Consider the following 22,859-nt stretch of genomic DNA (forward strand, 5'->3'; position numbering starts at 1 on the left):
TTCCCCCCAAGATTTGAGTACCAAAGTAAAAAACAAACTTACTACTACAAATGGCATAGTACTAAAAAAACTAAGAAATATGGATTAAAGATTTAAAAAAATATTACAAGGTCACCTACCACTGTATTGATTCGTACAGTTACTTTCAATATCTGAAATACTTCCCACAATAAATGGTTCTTGAGCAAAGAAATGAGAAGATCATTCAACACTTCAGAAGCAAAATACACACCAGGAGTAACTTCGCTGTAGTATTTCACAAATATTTGGACTGAAAAGGCAATTAAAATAATTTCACTTTGGGGCAAACTATTTAAACAAGTTATTTCCTTAAATTTTAAATACAGTATAAAAACCCCTAATTATCCAGGATATTATGGGACAGGGATATAAAAGGACCCAGTTTGAATACAGTGTTAATCTTACTAGACCCAGACTGACTGTTCTGACATCTCTCACGTCATTGAGCTGAACACCATAAGCTCTGTAGTTTTCAAGAAAGCTTAGCTGATTTGGTGCAGCACAATAAAAATGCACAAAACCAGGTTAGATTTGGTAAACGTATCAAGGTAGTAAGGCCTTTCCAGAAATCAAGATCTACAAAGTGGAGTGCAGTGTTATCATGGTATATGCTCATACTAGCCATTCCAGTGCCAGCCTCGACAGATACATACTGTAGCCTGCTGGTACCGTGTTATCTGCATTACAACGCTCAGTATGTCAGCAGGGGAACACGACTGCACAGGGTGCAACAAGATCCCACGTTCACACTGTACTATGCTCTGATAAGCTTTCAAAAACTTAAAGAGTGCTCGGGACAGGTACAAAAGGATTGACTGTGCAGAGTAAAATTTAGCCCTTTCTGACTGAACTCAAAAGCTCAGTTGGATCTCAATCAATGGTAGTCCCTAAAATGTGTTAATCACAATTGTTTGCATACATGGTAATGTGAAAGGACTAAATGATAACTGTTTGGGTACCTTGACAGCACTTCATTTCAAGAGCTTAATTCTAAAGTTTTGGGATTTGTGATGTTTGGCCAGGGTGTTCAAAAGTACCTTAAAGAAATTTCGGTTCTGTTAAATCTCCCCCCTGCATCAGTTACTCATTTCTATTCTCAAGCCTAGTTCCACTGAGGCTAAGTACATTTTCTGTGGAAGTAAGATTTATAACAACCTCCTGAGATAACTGTGTATCTAAATACCTAGCCTCAGTGGGAAATTGGAACACGAGAACACATGAATTGGATGTACTCCTTCAAAATCAGAACTTCTTATTCATTTTTGAAGGGGCACCCGTTTATCTCCTGACAGCTTATTTAATTTGCTTTAAATAAGCTAAGTATCAAAGACACATCAAAAGCTACTACTACTGTATCATACCTGCACGTTTTAGAAGGCCCAATTCGTTGATAGTAATATATGTCCTAAGTATTGCCATGCAAATCTAGGAAAAAAAGGAAAAAAAATCCATAGTAAAATGTTACCCGAGTTTACTGAGGAACTACCCACAATATGAGTTCTGTAAGGAAACAAGCTTTACATTGCTTCTATTTAACGCATACATACTGACAACTAGTATAAGAAGGTAATTGGGTCTGTAGGCAAAGGCGCTGTCAAAAGGACAGCAAATCAAACAGAAAAAGAATGTCAATGAAGTTTGGGAAAGGAGCTGCTGGGACCACAACTGCATGCCTGTTTGTGTATATACTCATAGCAAACAAAAAAAAAGAATCTGAAAATATAGTTACTTTGGAATTAGGATAAACATGGCAGACTGTAAACAGAGAAAGGTGAGCAAAAAAGTGAAAGTGAAAACATGATAAACAAAATTTACATGAATATACCAACTAAGATGTCAAAAAATCATCTAGAAATGAAGTTGGCAACACTGATTGTCACAAAGGACTCGTAAGGACATAGAAAAAAACCTCAGAACTAACTCAATTTAATGGACCATTTCGACCCAGATCCACTTGATTAAAAAAAGAAAATCTACATCTAGATATTTTAATATGTTATTTGGTACTGGAACATTCTTGTCTTAACATTTTAAGCTGTCAGCTTTGCAGTGGTATTTTTTTCCACCTCTGCAGATGAAGAAATAAAGACTACTGAAATTAAATCTTAGTATTCCAAGTTATGAAAAAAAAACACCTACCCTTTCAGATACCTTTTGTCACTTCCGGTTTTTCTGCACAACAATGTAAATGGGTCATATTTAATATTAATTTGTGAAATAATGAAAATTCAAGAGACACAAAACCCCTAAATTAGGAGTCATGTTATTACAGAATTGAGTCAGGTGTATTTTTACATGTAACTCCAAAATTAGGCAGGATCCACTAATGGAGTTTGTTACACAGCAAACGAATTATCATCAAAGCAGAAGATATTGGATATGGGCTTGTCACCAAGATGTCTTTCTTTTCTTAAAACTGTTAACCTGTTCAGATAATCAAGTCAAACAACACCAAAATTGTATGTGTAAGTACGTTGAATATAAATAAAGCTGATTGGTTTTGTTTTGAAAGTGTCATAATGTTGTTGAACTGTCGCCTAAGATATACGTTTCAGCAAATCATGTAGAATCTTTGATCGTTAATATATATGCAGTGTCACTTGGCAATGAGTGAACTCATTTAATCCAGATCTACAATCCCAGGTGGCTGACGGCATTTCCAAAACAAACTTTAGCACATGCTTACAGTATGTAAATTAGTTTGCTTTCTTTTCAAATCTGTTTTCCTCCTTCTTTGGACTGACTCCCAAAATAAAGCCAAGATTGCATCTGGAGCTCTGACTGTTCCAAGTATTAGTGAAATTGCTTGGAAAATCCAGTTGTAGTAGTATTTAATCATGGGACATGTTACATTACATTCATAAAAGAAACTGACTGTGTTCTTCATTTACAGCTTCCAGGAGGCTTCACTTGATTTACTTGTTTCAATTTATGAAAGGTATAACTGAACCTACAGACCATGTGAAAATGTGAGACTCTCTAAATTTTGAGTTAATCATAAGAGATTTAGAACAAAGGTACATGAAAGATACAATTCCCAGTTTCAAAAGATAGCACAGATCACACTATTCTGTCACCTATCAGTTGATTCCACCATTCATTTAACAAGACAATTTGATTAAAAAATGTAACAAAAGGGCTGTGTATTTTATACAAGCAACTGACTGCCCAGTAAAACACAGTTCTACTGCAGTAACACAGAGATGCTTAAATGAGAAAAACAAGCACCAGAATTTATGAAATCCTTCCGCATTTCCCAGTCAGTGTGCACTCTGATACTTAGCAAGTGGGAAAACCCCACGCTGCAGTCCTTCGCTCAGTGAGATCAAAACCAAGATCTTTTTTACAAGAGATTCTGTTTATGAGCCTTGTGGCATCTTTGAGATAGGCACGCCACACTAAATGCGGTTGAAACTGAGCAACAGGTTAAAATTTATCTAAAGGTGGTTAGAAACAGTCATGAAATGACAGTGCAACTTTAAGTCTCATTTCTTTGGGAAGCCAGATTAAAAAAAAAAAAACAGTTCTTCATTAATGTTCCAAGACAACATTAACGAAGAAAAAAAAATCTTCCTATTTCATACTCTGTATCCAGTTAGTTAGAGGTTCTTAGGATAGAGGTAAAAGACAGTAACAAATCACAAAAAGTAAACATTTCTTTAGTGGATACAACATGAATCCAAAAAAGTTAATGAGCAAGGTGCACAAAACAAAGATAAAATCAGATAAAGAAATGCAGTTTGCATAAAGATACGTTTTCAAACCACTTATTTGTTGTAACTGTACAGTTATTATCTATTCTACAATCTGAAGTGTCATTCAAGACCGTACTACATATTACAAGTATTATGGCAAAAACCATAAGCAGAATCAGAGAATAGCTGAGGTTGGAAGGCATCTCTGTTTACCAGTTCAACCCTTCTGCTAAAAGCAGGGCCAAGTAGCCCAGGTTGCTCAGGACCATCAGATACTTATACATATCGTTAACATACACCCTTTAAATACTTCCGGGAGTATTTAAAACAGTCTTAACAGTTTTGTTTACTTTGTCTAATACAAAAAAGATTTCACTGTGTGACATTAAAGGCAACTTAAAAAAAAAAAATCTGGTAATATGTAGAACTTGCTGAGCTCAAGAGTATGCTGATTTTCAAAACATGATGTTTTTATGAATTAAATCACTGCTGTGTTGTCTGATTAAACACAACTGTGAAGAGTACTAAATCCTACTATGTTAAGCCATAAAGCATCAAACAGTTAATTAACAAAAAGGACGGAATTTCCATTATGGGGAAAGGTATTTCCCTTCACAAATTCTCGTAACAATCATCACTGAAAACATAATACTAAGCAAGTGGACTATGAGTCTGTATAACAGTTCCTAAAGAAGTTTATTTCCCCTCTATTTGCCTAGATGCTTTTGTTGCTGCTTTACCTGTCTTCCATTTATGTACTTTGGTGCCACCATGAGGTGCTTGGCCTATTATAATTTTAAAATAGACAGTTCTAAAAAAATAAATAAATACGCAGACAAACAAAACTCAAAATATACTTCCAGACTACCAAGAAAGTTAGACTAGGTTTGGTGGGCAGAATAGTAACTGTGCTGGAATGCTGGACCACAAGTAAAATAAAATTGAATAGATTTTTTTAAATTTTTAGGCAAATAATTTAATTCTTTAATGTGTCTGTATATAATGAAGTACTACAAACCACAATAATTCATACAAAGTAGCTGAAAATTACTGATATTCACTACAGCCTGCCAAAGATATTTCACAACTGAGGAAAACTGAAAACATCCCATACAAAATTACTCTCAAATGATCTTAGTATTTTTAAGTTGTCATATGTATTTTCAAAGGAGTTACAAAGCATTAGAAAAAAAAACCAGCTCTTTTTTGAGGGATAAAAAGGAAAAGAGAAAACATTACAAAAAATAAAATTACATTGATGTATTTTAAAGAATCTGACACAGTACATTTTAGATATGAAGGAGACAGATAAGCCCCTTTAGATGCTACCTTTTTTTCCCCTTTTTAGTATTTTTGTCTAACAAGTTCACCACAAGTTATTTTTTACATTTTGATTCTGTAATTTCTTACTTACTGACATCAATGATAAAATCTTACTCATACCAATAAGATGGTAGATAAAAAATAAACGTTTTAAGATCAGAGGAGGACAAGTTTAGACATTTATCTTTGTTTAGTTGTCCTTATTTTTTGTTTGCTTCCAAGTGACATACTGAACCACCTAAGTCTTGGTTTCATACAGCCAATTCCAAAATCTTATTACATGACAGCACAATTAGCTTGCCTTGTACAGTTCTTAGAAGTATTACAGACTCATAATTTCTTTGTTAAATGGTTTGAAAACATATCTACCTTGCCCACCACTGGAAAAGTATTTTTGCTGGCAAATATTATGAGAATTGCTGCTCCATTTAAGGAGATTACAGCATTTTTAAACAGACATGCCCCTGTTGCACAAAACTTGCAGGAAGTAATACACCACAGATGGCTTTGGACTTCAAGAATGCATACAAAATCTAGGTTTGCTTACAGGTCTCCAATGCTCGAGATAGAAATGTCTCAGAATCTCCCCATTCTACTACTCTATGTTCGTACAGCCAAATACTTGCTCTTTTGCTGATATCTGTTATCTTAAAAAGTCTACTAGTTCAAAACTCTACGATTTTTAAAAAAAGAACCTTAAAAGACATTGAGAGGAAGAATTTCTGAACATTTTTTGATCCAGCAATCTCTGAAATTTACTCCCTTTCCAAAAATAAATGAACAAAGGAGATGTCATTTTGCATTTTAAAAGTGTTCACATTTACAATTTCTTTCTTTCTTCAATAAATCTCTTTACCTTTTCATCCCCTTGTTCAGGAACATGCCCAAACCAGCATTTTGCTCTTTCACACCCACGTAAAGTTGAGAAATAAAATCTGCAATATTTACGGGGCAATTCAATCATCTCGAGGATGTGCTGGACTGAATGAGAAGCCTAAAATAAAATTAAAACAAGCAGAAAGAATCCAACAGATAACAGTTTTTGAAAGCAGGCATGCTCTTTTTTTTGAGAATTTCAAAATACCTACAAATTATATACAAAAGCAAAAAAAAGTGATCTACAATTAAACCTTTGAAACAACCCTCATCTCTATACTGTATATGCAGCATTTTGAAGCAGACCAAGATCAATCTCTTGTCATGTTATGTTAGTGTCTAACACAAGAAAAACCTGTCTTGGAGACCATGGAGAGAAAGAAAGCAAGAACTGCTAAATGAGATGGACAACGAGTAGAGAGGAGGAAGAAAGATGACAAACTCCTGCGTGGCTCTGGATAATTCTGAGAATTCTGGTGCATCAATTTCCTTTACCCTTTTTCAGTGCCCAGCATAATGGATAATGCAGTCTGTCTTAAACATGTGAAACCTTGTCTGCTTTTCAGTTCTACAAAAACAATAAAGCAAAAAGCATTATTTGATTTTGCTTAAGCAACAGAAATCAACAAAGCTCCACTGTGAATAGCTGTCCCCTCATCATTGATTTTGTTTTCAGAAATTGTATTTACTCAGTAATAACATCTTTAGAGGCACAGAAACACAATCATACATAGATTCACAATTTCTGACTAGATATATGGAGAATTGTCTGAATATCCGTAACAAAATTAGTGCCAAAGGATCAGAAATCATTAAGGATTTAAGAACTCACAATTGCATTTTTTTCCATCTTCCATGGCTCAGAATCTCCGTAATTTTGCAATGGTAGTAAAGCACTTTTTCCTGAAAATCTGTAATCTAAAAATTAGGACGAGTGCAATAAATTGATCATGTAATAAAATGAATCATACTGAAACCACTCTCATTTGTCTTATTTTCCTTTAGTTCCTTCAAGTCACAGCAATGATTAATGAAAATTTCATTAACCAATCTAAAGCCAGTAATTTAAGTTACAGTTTTCTTAATTATTCTAAACCTAAGACTTTACACAAACTTCAAGAGTAAGTACATTTAAATTAAAAACTTCACTACTTTATCCAAGGTTTCTAATTGAACTTGCAGAGATAAGAAAAGAAATGGCATAAAAATAACCAGAAGTTTTAATTTCAAAAGGGAAAAAAACCAACAAACCCAACCCATTTTATCAGTAATCTTTGCATTCCCACATCACTAGCCATAAATTTAAATTATTATTTTTACAGAATGGAAATAAAACCTTTCATACTCTATGTTTTAAGCAGTGCAATATCAAGCTTAAGCCCAATGTTAAGTTTTCTTAACCCATGAAACTTAGTTTTAGAACTTTAATTATTATTGATAATGGATTTCATTCTCTGCAAAAATGTATAATGTTATTGGAAGATAAAAGTTCAAATTTTCAACTCCATATCTAAAGAGAAATAAGATCTTTTGAATACCTTGCTTTCTAGGGTTCCCATCTGGACCCTTGAAAGGACTGGGTATTCAACAAGCGAGGTGCTTAGCCCTTTCTGACAAACTATAGTTACTAAAGAGCATCCACTCTATAGAGTGCACCCTCAGCAAATTTGCCGATGACACCAAGCTGTGTGGTGCTGTCGACACGCTGGAAGGGAGGGATGCCATCCAGAGGGACCTTGACAGGCTGGAGAGGTGGGCCCATGCAAACCTCATGAAGTTCAACCAGGCCAAGTGCAAGGTCCTGCACCTGGGTCGTGGCAATCCCAGGCAAAAATACAGGCTGGGCGGGGAATGGATTGAGAGCAGCCCTGAGGAGAAGGACTTGGGAGTGCTGGTGGATGAGAAGCTCAACATGAGCTGGCAATGTGCCCTTGCGGCCCAGAAGGCCAACCGCATCCTGCATCAAGAGGAGGGTGGCCAGCAGGTCGAGGGAGGTGATTCTCCTCCTCTACTCTGCCCTGGTGAGAGTCCACCTGGAGTACTGTGTCCAGTTCTGGAGCCCCCAACATAAGAAGAACATGGAGCAGTTGGAGAAGGTCCAGAGGAGGGCCACGAAGATGATAAGAGGGCTGGAGCGCCTTTCCTATGAGGACAGGCTGAGAGAGTTGGGGCTGTTCGGCCTGGAGAAGAGGACGCTCCGGGGAGACCTGATAGCGGTCTTCCAGTACCTCAAGGGGGCCTACAAGAAAGATGGGGAGAGGCTGTTCAGTAGGGCCTGTTGTGAAAGGATGAGGGGTAATGGTTTTAAAATAGAGGGAGGTAGATTTAGACTAGATATTAGGAAAAAATTTTTTACAATGAGGGTTGTAGAACACTGGAACAGGTTGCCCAGAGAGGTGGTGGAAGCCCCAGCCCTGGAAACGTTCAAGGCCAGGCTGGATGAGGCTCTGAGCAACCTGATCTAGTCGGGGATGTTCCTGCTCCTTGCAGGGGGTTTGGACTAGATGACCTTTAACAGTCCCTTCCAACTCTAACCATTCTATGATTCTATAATGATGCATGTTCTCCTAGAGACTTGCACTAGGTATATGGTTCTTAATCTGCATTGTCTTCTTAAACAGATAGGGCTATGACAGCATAGAAAGTAGAACAATTAAATATCTAAATATGATGTGCTGTCACAGCTGCATAATTTTGTGCAGTGATGGTGAGCAATTTGGTAAAACCAGGACTGGAAAAATTTAGGGACAGGAAAAAGACTGAGAAAATGGTCAATCACTAGCTGCAGAAAAATGCAACTGGGAACTTGAGCTCAGAAATCTTTCCTCCAGATTCTTGCCATGCCCACATCACAGAGTTTCTGGCTAGGTTCTTTCAACAGCTTCTACTCTCCCTGTCAGCTGTATGTCAAATTTATAGGGGAGGAGGCACTAAAGTGAAATAGCCAATCCTGCCTGAACAGGTCCAGAGGAAAAAAAGGCTGTTTTCCCCTCTCCTAGCACATAAACTCTTGCTTCAGCAACCATTTCAAATTATTTTAAGAAGGAAGATTTATAAGAACTCTTCACAAGGTTCCTCACATGGTCACAAATCTGGTCTTCTCTTACAGTGGGAGGGACTTTTCCCCCTAGTCTCCATCTTGCGGTCCATCCATTCTAGAGGTGTGGGAAGAGGGATTACCAGGGAAGACTGAGGAGTACCTCCGCCTTCTCCTCATTCATTGTTACCAATTCACCAGTCTTGCTCATCAGGGGATGGCATACTTTCTTTGACCTTCCTTTTCTGGCAGACATACTTAGAATCATAGAATAGTTTGGGTTGGAAGGGACCTTTAAAGGTCATCTAGTCCAACTCCCCTGCAAGGAGCAAGGACATACTTGTAGAAGCCCTTCTTATTATTCCTTGTGTCCCTTGCCAAGCTCAGCTTCAGCTGTGCATTGGCCTTCCTAGTGTCCCTGTACTTTTTCCAGGATACCTGTCCCTGCTTCCACCACCTGTGCATTTCCTTCTTGTCCTTTAGTTTGATCAGCAGGTCTCCACTCAGCCATACCAGCCTCCTGTCTTCCTTGCCTGCTTTCCTACACCTGGGGATTGAGAGCTCTTGCGTTTTATGTAAGGCATCCTTAAAGATCTGCCAGCTCTGTTCTGCTCCCTTGTCTCTCAGGGCAGTTTCCCTGGGGGTCCTACTGACTAACTCCTTGAAGAGCTGGAAGTTTGCTTTCCTAAAATTCAGGGTCTTGACTTTACTCTTTGCCTTACCCATTTCCCTAAGGACTGCAAACTCCACCAGTGCATGACCACTGCAGCCCAGGCTGCCTCCAATCTTGATGTCACCGATTAGCTCACTTGCACTGGCGACCAACAGGTCGAGCATGGCATTCCCTCTGGTAGCGCTGTCTATCACCTGGCTTAACAAGTTATCCCCAATGCATTCCAGGAGTCTCCAGGACTGCCTACAGCTCGCTGTGCCACTTTTCCAGCAGAGGTCGGGGTGGCTGAAATCCCCTAGCAGGACAAGAGCCAGTGAGCGCAATGCCTCCAGCAGCTGCAGTTAAGAAGACTTTGTCAACAGGGTCCCCTTGATCGGGTGGCCGGCAGTAAACGCTAGCCACAAGGTTCCCTTTGTTGTCTCGGTCTCTAATTCTCACCCATAAGCTTTCAACCTGCTCATGGCTGTTCTTCAGAGACAGCTCTTCACACTCAATCCATTTCTTGATGTAGAAGGGAACATCTCCACCCCTCCTTCCTCGCCTGTCCCTTCTGAACAGCCTGTAGCCATCGACAGCCACTCCAGTCGTGGGATTCATCCCACCAGGTTTCCATAATGGCAACTAGGTCTTAGATCTCTAGCAGGATGGCAGCTTCCAGCTCCTCCTGTTTGTTGCCTATGGTGCGTGCATTGTAGAGGCACTTTAGCTGGGCTGTTGGCCGTATCACCTTCTTCGAGGAACAGCCCTTAATTCCATGGAGGTATTTCACTGGTGTTTCTCTGTTGGCTCCCGTTGCCCCAGGAGCCCTTCACTCATCTGCATAAGACTTCAGGTGTGCTGCAGTGTACTCACACATCTCAGAGCAACAGACTGAGGGCCCTTGCTATTACCGTGTCTCTCTAACCTTGGCATGCCATCCCACAGCTTTTTTTCAAAGCAAATTTACAAAACAGCTGTTGCAAAGAAACAGAATCCAATATCTAGCCATAAGTAATCAATTCCTGGTTTTCTCTGTCTTGTACGCCAAGTAAAACTATGCATTTGTGTCTAAATGTCAGAGTTGTTATGTGCAGAGAAAAAGAGAAGGAAACTTCGACTACAGTTCCATTACATTACGATTTCTCTGGTGGCAGAGATGCTTAAGAGGTAGCTGTCCCAGGTCAAAATGAAGTGTTGCTTTTTAAATTTAGATAATTCCCTTGATCCAGTCTAGTGACTGCCTCACAAACATTTGAATTGGCATAAACAAGAATGTTCTGACCGTTGGCAAGGTGGGCAAATGCCTCAGCCAAGTTTTGCTTACAGATAACAAACAACCAAGAAAACATGCAGTCACGTTCTCTAACTACAAATAAAGAAAAACAAGTTACTTGCCAATAACGTGGCTCAAACACAATGTGTCAAAATACAAAGAATGCACGCATTGCTGTACCATTAAAGTATCTGAGAAACAGAAATACCAAGATAGAATGATTGCTATTTGACCTAGCAAATAGGATTCTGCTAAAAAACCCAACCCAAGCCAAAAAACCCCACTAGCCTACCATATGAGAGCTTGCATTTTTGTTCTGTGTATGCAAACTGAAAAAAATTACAGCCAATGTCTTCAGGAATGGAAGAAATTCCTTAAGATTTTATAGGTTAATAAAACCATGTAAAAATAAATTCTGGAGGGTTCACCAATACAGCATACAATACCGTTTGTCCGGGGTTTCATCACTGTAGCTTCACTGAGGACATTTACTTTCGGGGCATGCAATGGTAATCCTGATAGCAATTCACAGTTCACAAGATCCTTGTATTTACAGTCACTGTTGAATATTAAAAACCAACAAAAATTATCCCTCCTTTTTAGGTGTTTAGTAGTATTCTATCCTAAAGTGTAACTACAGAAAATTCAATAAATACTCCAATTAAAGACTGTTCTGCCTTTAACTATTCCAAATATTTACATTCCAGATAATTAAACTATTAAACTAAGAAATGTGATGTTTTCCAAAACAAGCTACATATATTGCTAGAAAAATACTTAGTGATCTCTTTCTTATTTGTGAATAAAGCCCCTTTCATGAGATCTTCTTCCCCTCCCCACTTCAATTAAGAATCTAGGTTCAGTACAAAGGATATGTCAGCCTGCTTGCTGTCTGGAAATAGAAATAGATTTGCTGTCCCCTATGAGGGGTACATTCTAGCTATTTAATACTTCTCATAGCCAGAATAATTCAAATCTTTCCTAAATAGTAGGCTGGTTTTAATACAGTTTGAAATAAAAATGTGACAGCAAAGAAGAATAAATTCTATCTAATATACCCGAATTCTTCAATATCAACCTTTATTTTTATTCTAGTCAATGTGTTGTACTGGTTTCCAGAGGAAAAAAATCTGCAGACCTTGTTACTCAGAATTTTCAAGTTATCATGTAAAATTATTTTACGCTTCCTTGTGATGCCAGTCTCAGACCTGACACAACAGGATTTTCATAGCAACTCACCTTCAGGATAACAATCTCAGCTCTCTTTTTTAATCTAGACATGAAACTACACACAATTCTGCCAGGAACTGTAAACTATATAGCTCTACAATGTCTTTATTTAAGTAACAGCATCACTAGAAGTGGAGTTTGCTAAATAAGAACAGTAATTGTGTTTTCTTCTAGATAAAACTTTGCAATGGTAAGACTTTAGAGTAAAACTAGAGAAAAAAAAATTGCTCCAAATTAAGAAATAAATGTCTCTTCTCTAACTGCAGAAAGTGCTGCATTTCAACCAAGGAAGTGAAGTAATGCAGTATCACTTGCACAAACACATTTTATCCAGCATAATCTACTTATTGTACAGCATAAAGAACTATTTATGCTACTAAGGTAAATTTAAATGTGTATTTTACCAGAAGGAGGAGCCTGGAGCTCTCTAGTGAATTAATAAAAAGATGCAATATTCTCAATTTAATGTACTTCTGGTACACTTCGAGTCCATCACAGAAATGTGACTGGTGCTGGAAAAAAGCAATACCCTTTTCTATGCCAGCTGAGGTTTCTTGATTATTATGAAAACGCCTCTGAAATATCAGTTATTTATCTTCTAATTACTTGAGTATTCCATTAGTTAAGTAAACTTTTCCTACAAAGTCTTTTTCTGCTTCATTTTGGGGCTGATGTTGAATGGAAGTTTCTTAGTCTGACACTGTAAGTCGTATGTACCATAAACACAGTAAGCACAGCTTGAAGCTAGGAGAGCAATAAAGCACATGCGTAATTCCACATGCCATGTTTTAAGTGCCGCCTTCTACTACTGTTCCAATATTTGGCAGCCTCAATTTGAATGAGATCTTGCAATTCTTTCATCAGTTCAGAAAGTCCCAAGAGACAGAAAAGAAAGCTGAAAGTTTCATTGATTTTTTTTTTTTTTTTTAAGTTCTGGTAAGTGCTATTGTGGCTGGAAATGTATCTTATGCTACACTCACCTCACATTGAGATGCTAAGGTGAGACACTGGCATAAAGCGGATCTATTTTGTCACCAGGCTGTGGACATAACAACCTCTATTGTCCTGTCAGGCTATGACTATACTGGTCTTCTACTTTGCACAGTGAAAGTATATTATTTCACGTTAATTTTCTTGACCACATACAATAACATAAGAAAAATAAATTAACGTGCTGATGGTGTTTTGGTAAAAACATTACATTTCATTTGTACAGTAACTGGGGAACATCACAGGTTACATGAAAGACACAGTATATATACCTTTTTTCAGCTTCACTCTTTTTTTCTTGTTTAACAGCAGGCACTCCATCTGTAAAGTTGAACTGTGAAGATATTTAAAATGTACTTTCAGATGCAGCAAAACACTACTGAGCCTTATACTACAGACTTAAAACTGTTAGTGATCGTTGGAGAAGGTGTGATAAGATAGTCTTGACTGTAAAACTGTAATTTGAACTGTAGGATTACTCTTACACAATCTTTTTCATGGACAAACTGCCATTATACTCTGTGATCTTTAAACGGTGATTTTTAGCTGGAAAAAAGGTGACGTGATTGTCTTCACTTCACTTTTCTTTGCTCCCACTGATAATCCCAGCAATTTTTAGGCCTACTGCCTGATTTTAACTGCACCTAACAGATGTGTAGAAACCCACAAAAGACATTCCATCAAGTTTAATGAAAATTTAAAGCTGTATAAAGGAGAAATCTAAGCTTTTGCTCAGCTATGCGCCATGGTGTATAGGTTAAAAGTCCCCAAAGATACGGAGAAAAAAGACAGTATCTAACATATTTGGAGGTGAGAATCTGAAACAACTAGTAAAGAACAAAGTCACAGAATCCTGGCTTTGTTTTGTCCATTATTCATGAAGTAACTTGCACTTCACATTATACCACAAGTTTAGGATAGCCAAAGAATTACAGATGGATATGCTCTCATCAGATTTCCAAACTTCATTTTACCAGTTACCCACATATTGTTAAGGTTTTCTCCATGGTTAGTTTTGTCCTATTAGTTGGGAATTATTAGTTGGGAAAGCCATCAAAAAAACCAAAACCCCAAAATCACCCAAATGGTAGAATACTTGCAACAAGTGTTCTGTCATTCCACTCCCTTCCCAGGTCAGCAGGTCTAGTTTTTCATCTAAATATAGGAATAGGTTTAGGGCTGCAGCATGTATTTTGTGGCTTAAGTTTGGTTAAGTCTGAGGTTTGGGTGAGATCAGTTGTACATACTTACTATTGTCCAACACAGCACAGAAAAGCAAACATTAGGACATTTGATTTTATAAAGCCACAACACTCTGAAGTAGCCCAACTGACTGGCAATATTGCAGCAAGTACTACACCTCCAGTAAGCTATACTATTTGACAGACCATTTTACTCTCTCTAAGAGGTCAGGGAACAAAATGGTGCTGTTCACTTTGTAAATCAGATGTTAGCAGCCCCAATTCCTGAAGGAATTGTTTCTACTCTGCTTTTAAATAATGATTTTGTCAGGGAAACTAGTTGTCTACTGTTTGATTACCATATCAATTACTTACCAGTTTTTAGCCATCTGAATTTTACAGTTTAACTCAGCCAGTTAAAACCATTATCTACTTTTGAAGCAATGGAAAACTGTAAATGCTATCAGCAGCTATGTCTGAGTGGCAGAGAGATGTAAATTCCAATCCATTATCAAAGAAGTAAATAGCATAAAGCTTCAGCAAGTCTTAAAAGACCTAGACTTATTATCTAGAGGAAGGAGGACAGAGAGAGTAGAAAGGTCAGATAAAGTCAGTGAGCATGAAAATGGCTTAATGTTCCCTCTGAACTGCCAGAAGTCGGTATGTTAATGTAATGGCCCTTCTGCCCAAGTAATGAGCCACAGAATGATCCTCCTTGGATGCATGACGGCTGTGCAGCTCCCCAGCTTTCCAATACCACCCCATACTTCTGAGACTGTGTGGTAAGATGCGTTTAACACCAACTTTTAAAACTAGGTATGTTAGTAAAAATGTCACATACATACAGTAGTACTCTTAGGTGTTCACTGGAACAGTAATTTTCGTACAACTAGTAATACAGAATTACTGTAACAGCTGATATAACAGAACCTTGTTTCATTTCAAATTTGAAGATGAATTATTAGTGACTAAGTAAAAAAAAAGTTCCATCAAGCAAAACTTACATTGTCAATAGCACAGTAATCTATGAAATGCTAATATTCTTTTTATTACAGGAAATAAAAAATTTTGTTGATAAAACAGCATTAGTAATTAAAACCATCCAATTACATGAACTATGAACTATCATTTCTTAAACTATTTAGTGACAGAAAGCATGATTTCTTAGTACCTTTTCATCCACATCAAAACTCTTCAAAATTTCATCTAGTTCTCTCAGTTGCTCATCTTCAAGAAAGTGCCCAGTAACACCTCCCAAAGGACTGCTTCCTCTGGACGAGTTGTGAGTTTTAATATCTTTAGCTGAAAATGTATAAACACATTCCTTTAGATGTTTCCCATGCTACAAGACAACAAAGCTTTCATTTCCTAAATATTACAAAGCCATAACACTAATGAGTGAATACTAATTTAAGAACTTCTAGGACTTCCTAAATGTTAAATTTGTATGTAAAATTATTTCACCTTTAAAGTACAAACCATTTCAAATAAATATTAAACTGAATCTGCAATTAAAATTCTATCAAAGCTGTAGGTTCTGTAATAGTCTCTGTAGAACAGTACAACAGGTTTATTTACATAATATTGAATTTAGTATTTTAGAAATAAATTCAGTTAAGCTTTGTTATTAAAACACAGCCAAAGATACATATGGTAATTTGCTAAGCAAATAAAGACTTAGCCTTTGCTGGAGAAGGGGATAAGTTAATTGTAATGACATGATGCAGCCCTTAACTAAATATAGAGAGACTCCAAATTCCTTTAATGCAGTAAACTCAATGAGAATTCAGTGACAGGAAATTTCAGCACCTTTTGCAGATGCCACAGGAAATGAACAGAACACCTGACTGCAGCTTTCTGAAGCAGCTGTTTATGTACAGTAGAAGAGCTCTGCATAGAAAAGAAATTCACTGTTTCATTGGATCACATGAATGAATTTCAACTGCACTGTGTTGTCCAGATACAGGAAGAAAGAATCAGATTATTATTGGAAAGCCTTTTATCTTATAGTCACTGGTCTCTGTATGATCATCAGTACAAGACACATCTGCTTGAAGACAATGTACATAAGATTTCCACTTGAAAGATTAAGAGGATTGATGTCATCCAGAGTACCTTAACTGTAGTATCTGTTGCCCTTCTTAGACTGTGAAGCCAGAGTCAAGCAGTCATGACCTCAATATGTAACACAAGAGACCAAAGCAGGAATACGTATTTCTAAACAAATACATGAATTGTCAGTAATAACCAAAACCAGGCACTTTTCTTTTGTTCTGTACAGGTCTTTTTTAAAAGTCATACCTAAGTTACCATCTGCATATTAATCTAAGAGTGTGATGTGATCCTAAGTTTCTCAGATCTGGGATGAAGGATCTACTTAAAGCTTTTTCTTTATTTTAAGCACCACAAAAAGACTCAAAGACTTTTAGTTTCAAACTTTGTTAGAACATGAAGTAAAACAACAAATAGCCTAAGAAAATGCAGAAGTTACTATATAGTACAGGACTAGTTCCCAGGTTTGCTTTCAATCACCCCAGTACTGCAGATGCCATGCCACAGACCCCTCTGGCTCTTTACATCACCAGAGGCCTAACTGTGTACTTCCTCCCTACTCTTCCTCAGGGAACTTGGGTCTGTTTCTTGGTGTCTGAGCTCTTAAATCCTCATTACCTTTTATTCTGCCTTCTAATCACAGAAGCCTGAAACTTTCTCTCCCCCAAATAGTCACTGTTTACTCCTTTTTCTCCAAGGGGCTCCATCTGCCCAAACCACTCACTCTTTCTACATGAACACAACACATTCATACTGTTGTGGTTTTGTTTAGTGAGGGGGCGGGCCTAAGGTGGTAGCTTCTGGAGGAAACTGCTAGAGGTTGCTCCCCTTTGTTCAGTGGACTCGGCCGGGCCTAGGGCGGACCCGCTGCTGCCCAAGGCTGAGCCAATTGGTAGGGGAATGTTCCATGATAACACCTCTGCGATAACGTATTTAAGAAGGGGAAAACATAAAAAAAAAAAAAAAAAGAGAAGATGTGAAGAAGCTGAGCCGGGGCAGAGGCGCAGAGGGGGAGGCGCAGGCCTCATGGGCCTTGCAGGCCTCACCCTCTGGCCTCTTGCCAGGCGGCTGACTGGGCCCAAGTCGGCCCAGCCCGGCTGCAAGAAGTGGAGAGGAGATGAGATGGACAATGTGAAGAGATCCTGAGAGGCATCTGCCAGCCTGTTGTGAAGAACTTTTCTTGTGAGAGGAACGGCTGCAGACGCCAAGGTCAGTTCAGAAGGAGGGGGAGGAGTAATGCGGCTCCTGGCCAAGATTCCCCTGCAGCCTGTGGTGACGACCATGGTGGAGCAGGTTGTCCCCCTGCAGCCCATGGAGGTCCACGGAGGAGCAGAGATCCACTTAGAGCCCGTGAAGGACCCCATATCAGGGAAGGTGGATGCCTGAAGGTGGCTGTGGCCCGTGGAGGGCCCGCTGGGACAGCTGCTCTGGAGGGACTGCACTCCGTGGAAGAGATGACCCATGTTTCACGAAGTTTCACGAAGGACTGTGGCCCGTGGGAGGGACACCATGATGGAGCATGGGAGGAATGCGAGGAGTTCTTCCCCCAACCATGAAGCAGCTGCGTGAAACAACGTGTGATGAACTGACCGCAACCCCCATTCCCTCTTCCCCCTCTGTGCTGCTCAGGGCGGGGGAAGGTAGTAAAGATAATGTTAAGCTTGGGAAGAGGGAGGGGTGGAGGGAGGTTATCTTGTTCTCTGTCTTGTTATCCTGCTGTTTGTAGTAATAAATGAATAGTTTTCCCCAAGTCGAGTCTGTTTTGCCCGTGACGGTAAGTTTAAGGATTTTCTCCCTGTCCTTATCTCAAACCTCGAGCTGTTTTTTTTCTTATATTATCTCCCATCTCTCCCTATTCTCTCGGAGCGTGGGGGGAGCGAGAGAGAGACTGCATAGTCTGGTCCCGATCGGGGCTGAACACATGAAAAAACAGCACAAAAGGTACCGTCACAGACCCTTTTCAAGCCTGCAGCAAAATCAATACATAATGGCAGAGTGCCAGTTTAAGAGCAAATTGACAAACTGACACCAGAAAGGGAAACACTGAGAACCTTCAAAACCAGTCTCAGCACTCTGTGCCTCCTCTAGTGTGTCAGTAACGCGCTTCTGTTCAAAGTCAAAATCCTGTTCCTACAACCTATCTAAGAGAAACTTCCACATCAGACATACCTTGCTTAGTAGGTCTGTATGCAAGCTATAGAAAACAAAACAAATCACATTCAGGTGCTGCCTAGTTGGACTGTTCTGCTTAAAATAGGATGAAAAAATTCATTAAGTCAGAACTATCCTTCTCTTAAAAAGGAAAAAAAAAAGTCTCCTTAAAAGACAGAACAGTTTGCCAGAGAAATGGGCATAGCATCCGCAAAAAAACAAAAGTACAACCTGGGAAAAAACCCATTATAAAATTCTGTCTGCTGATGAACACAAGAGAATGATCAAGTGAGATTACGAGTCAAACTCCAAAGCAGTATCACAGTACTCAGTGTCTTATTATCATCTCATCAACTAACAGAATTCCTTGCCTAAAGGATGAGAGAGATGTCAAAAAACCACAACCAACACAAAAAAAACCCAACCTCCCAGTACTACCAACAGACAAGTACTACAGAGAAGTAGATGTTCCCTGTAAGGCTCAGGTTGGTACCATTTCAAAATACATCCATTTTATATGCATTAGGACACAAATAGCTTTTACAATAAAAAGCTACTACTGAACTGAGAAGTTCTCATTTTACGTGGAAAGTAAAGTCCTAGGTTTTGCCACTGAGTATCTTTGTGGTTACTTTCTTCTCTTGATTACGCATCCAAAAATCTCTAAAGATTCTTACCTTTGAGCATCCAATCACTGGCATTTTCATTATCATTCGACACTCCACATTCTTGTATGGTAATTTGTCTGTTTTGAACAAAAAGTGTATTTAAAATTTCCATCTTGCACACAAGCAGAATTAATCTAACCAGTCACATAAAATTAAAGTTCTCAGTAATACTTTTAGCTATGGACAGGATCCTTACGTACAACACACTGTTACAGGACTGTTCTTAACTCTCTCAGCTTTCTTATGTCCATCCTGATAGATATACACCTAAATATGTTAAGTAAAACCAAGACATTCCAAATCCCCAAATTTGTCAGTAGAAGCTCATTGACTCATTTCACCTTTGCCTAAAATACTGAAAAGGGAAATCTTCTCTGTAGAGTAAATTATGGAAATATTGTAGTAATGAGCCAATTCATCAGTTTCTACAAAATGTGATTTACTGGAATTTTACATTCAAGAAAATTTGCATAACAATGAATCTCAAAGAGAGTAACAAAAATATCTGTTCACAGAAAGATACTTATTTCACCTGTTTTAAATATAAGTTGGAGGGAAACAAAGTCTTTCTCCTTAGAAAAGCTCAGAAAGTAAAAATACATATTAAAATAGTGTACACAGAACAACGTCCCTATGACAGATTTTGGAAGCTCATATCTGGTGAAAGACATAAGTATAATGACAGCAAGCTGCCTTGTAAAATGGAACAATGAAAATTTGCAACAACCTAATGGAAATGAAAAAGTTCCCCAGTATGCATAACGTGAAACTATACAAACATTCAGGCACAGATATCTATGCACACACATGAGATACATTAACTTACGTTTAGTAAGTTACAGCAAGTTTGCAGAGATGAGAGAGATTTTTTTATCAGACGCAGGCTCTCTGTAGGCTTATTTCCTCTCTCCCTCACATTTTATGTAATATGCAAAGTTTGAGTGGTTTTGCCTACAACAACTGGCCTTCTTTTTTTTTGTAAAATTGCAGTGCAAACAGTTCCAGAAATCTGTCATCTTCACAAACATTGCTTAAAACTGAAAATATTTAACAGTGTCAAGAGACGGAAATCTTCCTGTACAGGTCAAAAGCCACTTCCAGATTTTTACCAGATTCTGCTAATTGTGTAAGTGTGAAATAGCTACAGAAGCATTTAGTAAATTCTTGTAAAGAAGGTGCCTAAAACATATAGAAAACTACATTTATTACAGTAGTTGGCATTTGCTCACCAACCTGACAAATCTAGGAGTTCTGGCAGAACCAGAAAAAGTCAACACATTTTAGAGATCTAGAAATGCAGACAAACTAGACCATTTCAGAATATGGATGCTCTTACATGCTGCTGGTTAATTAAGTTTAAACAGATTTCTCTTTACAGCACAAGTTACACAAACCACAGTGTTCAGTTTGCTATTTTGCATATGAAAAATAGATTCAACTTTAGGCATTTTATTCAAATGGAAAACAGTAAAATACAGAAGTCTCCTAACAGCAAGAATGGCTGCTGATGTGCTTTCAAAAGTATCCATTGCCCCTACTAGTTCTGTTGGGATGAAAAGACATGCTGGATGCCACTTAGAGTTAAGTGTCTAGATGCACTATGTGATGGGAAAGAAATACCTGAGGTGATTGATTCAAAAACCTGCACTTAGGGGTAGGCAATAGAAAATGGCAAACAGAAGGATATGTGAAAACTGAGTTTCACTGCCCCATTCAGGCTGCATGGCCAGAATCCTTCTGTGGTGACTGGCAAGTAATGCACTCACTCTTTTCTTAAAATGCAAGCCCAGAGGAATAACCAGTCCTACTTATCCTAAAGGTCAGAGCACGCTAACTGAATCAAACCATTCAGGTCATACACACACAGAGCCTTTTCTGAATCTTCCTGGATTAAGAGACAGGATCTGCTTGTCTTGTTTAAGCCTACTTGTTCAGCGACATCAGTTCTAGGCACGTGCAAAAGCATGACCACAGTAGTCAGGAAACTTTGGTTTTCTAAGTCAGAGAGATGTATAGCAAGTTTAGGTGCCTCTTTGGTTGCCGAGTGCTTTGTTAGTTTGCTAAAAAAAAAAAAAAAGAAAAAAAAAAGTCTTATTTGAATTTTGGACCTCAATCACTGTTGCAACTAGTATGTTCTACTTCTGAAGGACACATGCTGTCATTATCTGAAATCTGGAAATCAAAAATCCTTGAAAAAATCCTTGAATTTTCAGAACTAGAAAAAAACCCTCCAGCTTTCAGAGTCACAGTCAAAGGTGAAAAGTGTCATTGGTTAAACACTTCTTGGTGTTTAAATTCAAAGCTCAAACAAAATGGATCCACACTAACAGTTACACATCCACAGTGGCTAAGAGTTGCCACTGAACACTTCTCAATTACTGAATCAACTGAGTCCATCCTTCACAAAGTTTCAGTGCTTTGGTTTCATAACGAAACTTGAATAAAAAGTACGACTTCATTATAGCAACTGTCATTTTGACAGGTTGCCAGATCTCAGATTTCTGTGGTTGGAAGAACACCACAAATTAAGGCACCAGTCATTTCCTTTACAATTACATTTTAAATGCTATTAAACTCGTAAGTTACACTTAACACATTTTAAAAAGCTTTTCAACAACTCTGCTATACTTTCAGAATAACTCTCTGCTAGTAGAAATACAGTTCTTACTGCTCTGTACCAATGCCAGACTAAAATATTAGTACACAAGAAGTCATGTACTGAAATCCATCCCCATGCACACATGCGCTAGAACAGTTTCAGCAAAGATCCAAATTCTTTCTGTCACCATCTGCCTGCTCTTATTAATCTGAAGGGAAATCATAACAAAAGCTATGTATTGATACAGTTAAAGAAAACATTCAGCACCAACCACCACGTGCAGCCATTAAGTACTTGCAATTGTCTTCTACTTAAGATCACCTAGACTACATTGGTCTAGAGTGCAATGGCTAACAAACAAACGTTAAACAAAACATGCATATAAACTGGTATTTTTACAAGTTAGAGATGGTTTACAATAGTGCAGTCCTGACTCATTGTTTTACGTGGACAGACTGAAGTGGCATTACAAACTAATACTGCAATGAGGCAAAACTGAAGGAAAAACATATAAAATACTCTAGATTATCTATAAAGAAAAAAAAAGATATTCACAGAAACAATATTTTATTTTAAAATATGCAGTATGATGTTATCTGGTGATATCATAAGCTACCTTATAAAACTGTGGTAAGGTCTATTGCCTTATTTCAATATTCTCATACTCATTTAATTAATATGTTCCTGGCTGTTACCAACTCTGATTAGTCAGCTTCTAACGATCTTTGCGTCAAATTACGGAAGGTAAAAAGCAAAACCAAACAATTTTGCCTGCTTCTTTAGCAAATTAAGGGGAAATTCTAAGAAATAAGATCCATGAATTTTTATTTTCCTTGGCTTGGCTGATGGTAAGCATATTCAGCAGATACCATGCAGAAAGTTGAAATATGACTTCAAACAAGTGCAGTTTTTATCTGTTTAATGGTTGTGATAATGGTATTCTAACTCAATGTCACTACTTACTAAAGGGAATATTTGTCCTCCTTACAAAGTACTTACAAGATCGAGTAAAATTTTCAGTTCATATATATAAAGAGCAAACTTTACACTCATGCATTCGTTATAGTAGTAACAGGGCTCAGAAGTTCTGGTCTTCCGTTCTGTGCAACAG

At 38.1% G+C, this 22,859-nt stretch overlaps 1 protein-coding gene across 1 annotated transcript in view; it reads right to left on the reverse strand.

Annotated features, from left to right (window-relative positions):
- Positions 1 to 22,859, reverse strand: part of TOPAZ1 (testis and ovary specific TOPAZ 1) — a 38,609-nt gene that overhangs the window by 9,272 nt on the left and 6,478 nt on the right. The window contains exons 3-10 of the mRNA XM_086741957.1: positions 19,159 to 19,226; positions 15,450 to 15,580; positions 13,370 to 13,431; positions 11,324 to 11,436; positions 6,748 to 6,833; positions 5,896 to 6,033; positions 1,383 to 1,446; positions 120 to 271 (exon numbers count right to left, since the gene is read on the reverse strand). Coding sequence (XP_086598083.1) covers positions 120 to 271; positions 1,383 to 1,446; positions 5,896 to 6,033; positions 6,748 to 6,833; positions 11,324 to 11,436; positions 13,370 to 13,431; positions 15,450 to 15,580; positions 19,159 to 19,226 — 814 coding nt within the window. The remainder of the gene's footprint in view (positions 1 to 119; positions 272 to 1,382; positions 1,447 to 5,895; positions 6,034 to 6,747; positions 6,834 to 11,323; positions 11,437 to 13,369; positions 13,432 to 15,449; positions 15,581 to 19,158; positions 19,227 to 22,859) is intronic.

The sequence above is a fragment of the Chlamydotis macqueenii genome, chromosome 2, assembly GCF_036417535.1.
Source record: "Chlamydotis macqueenii isolate bChlMac1 chromosome 2, bChlMac1.mat, whole genome shotgun sequence".
Lineage (NCBI taxonomy): Eukaryota > Metazoa > Chordata > Aves > Otidiformes > Otididae > Chlamydotis > Chlamydotis macqueenii.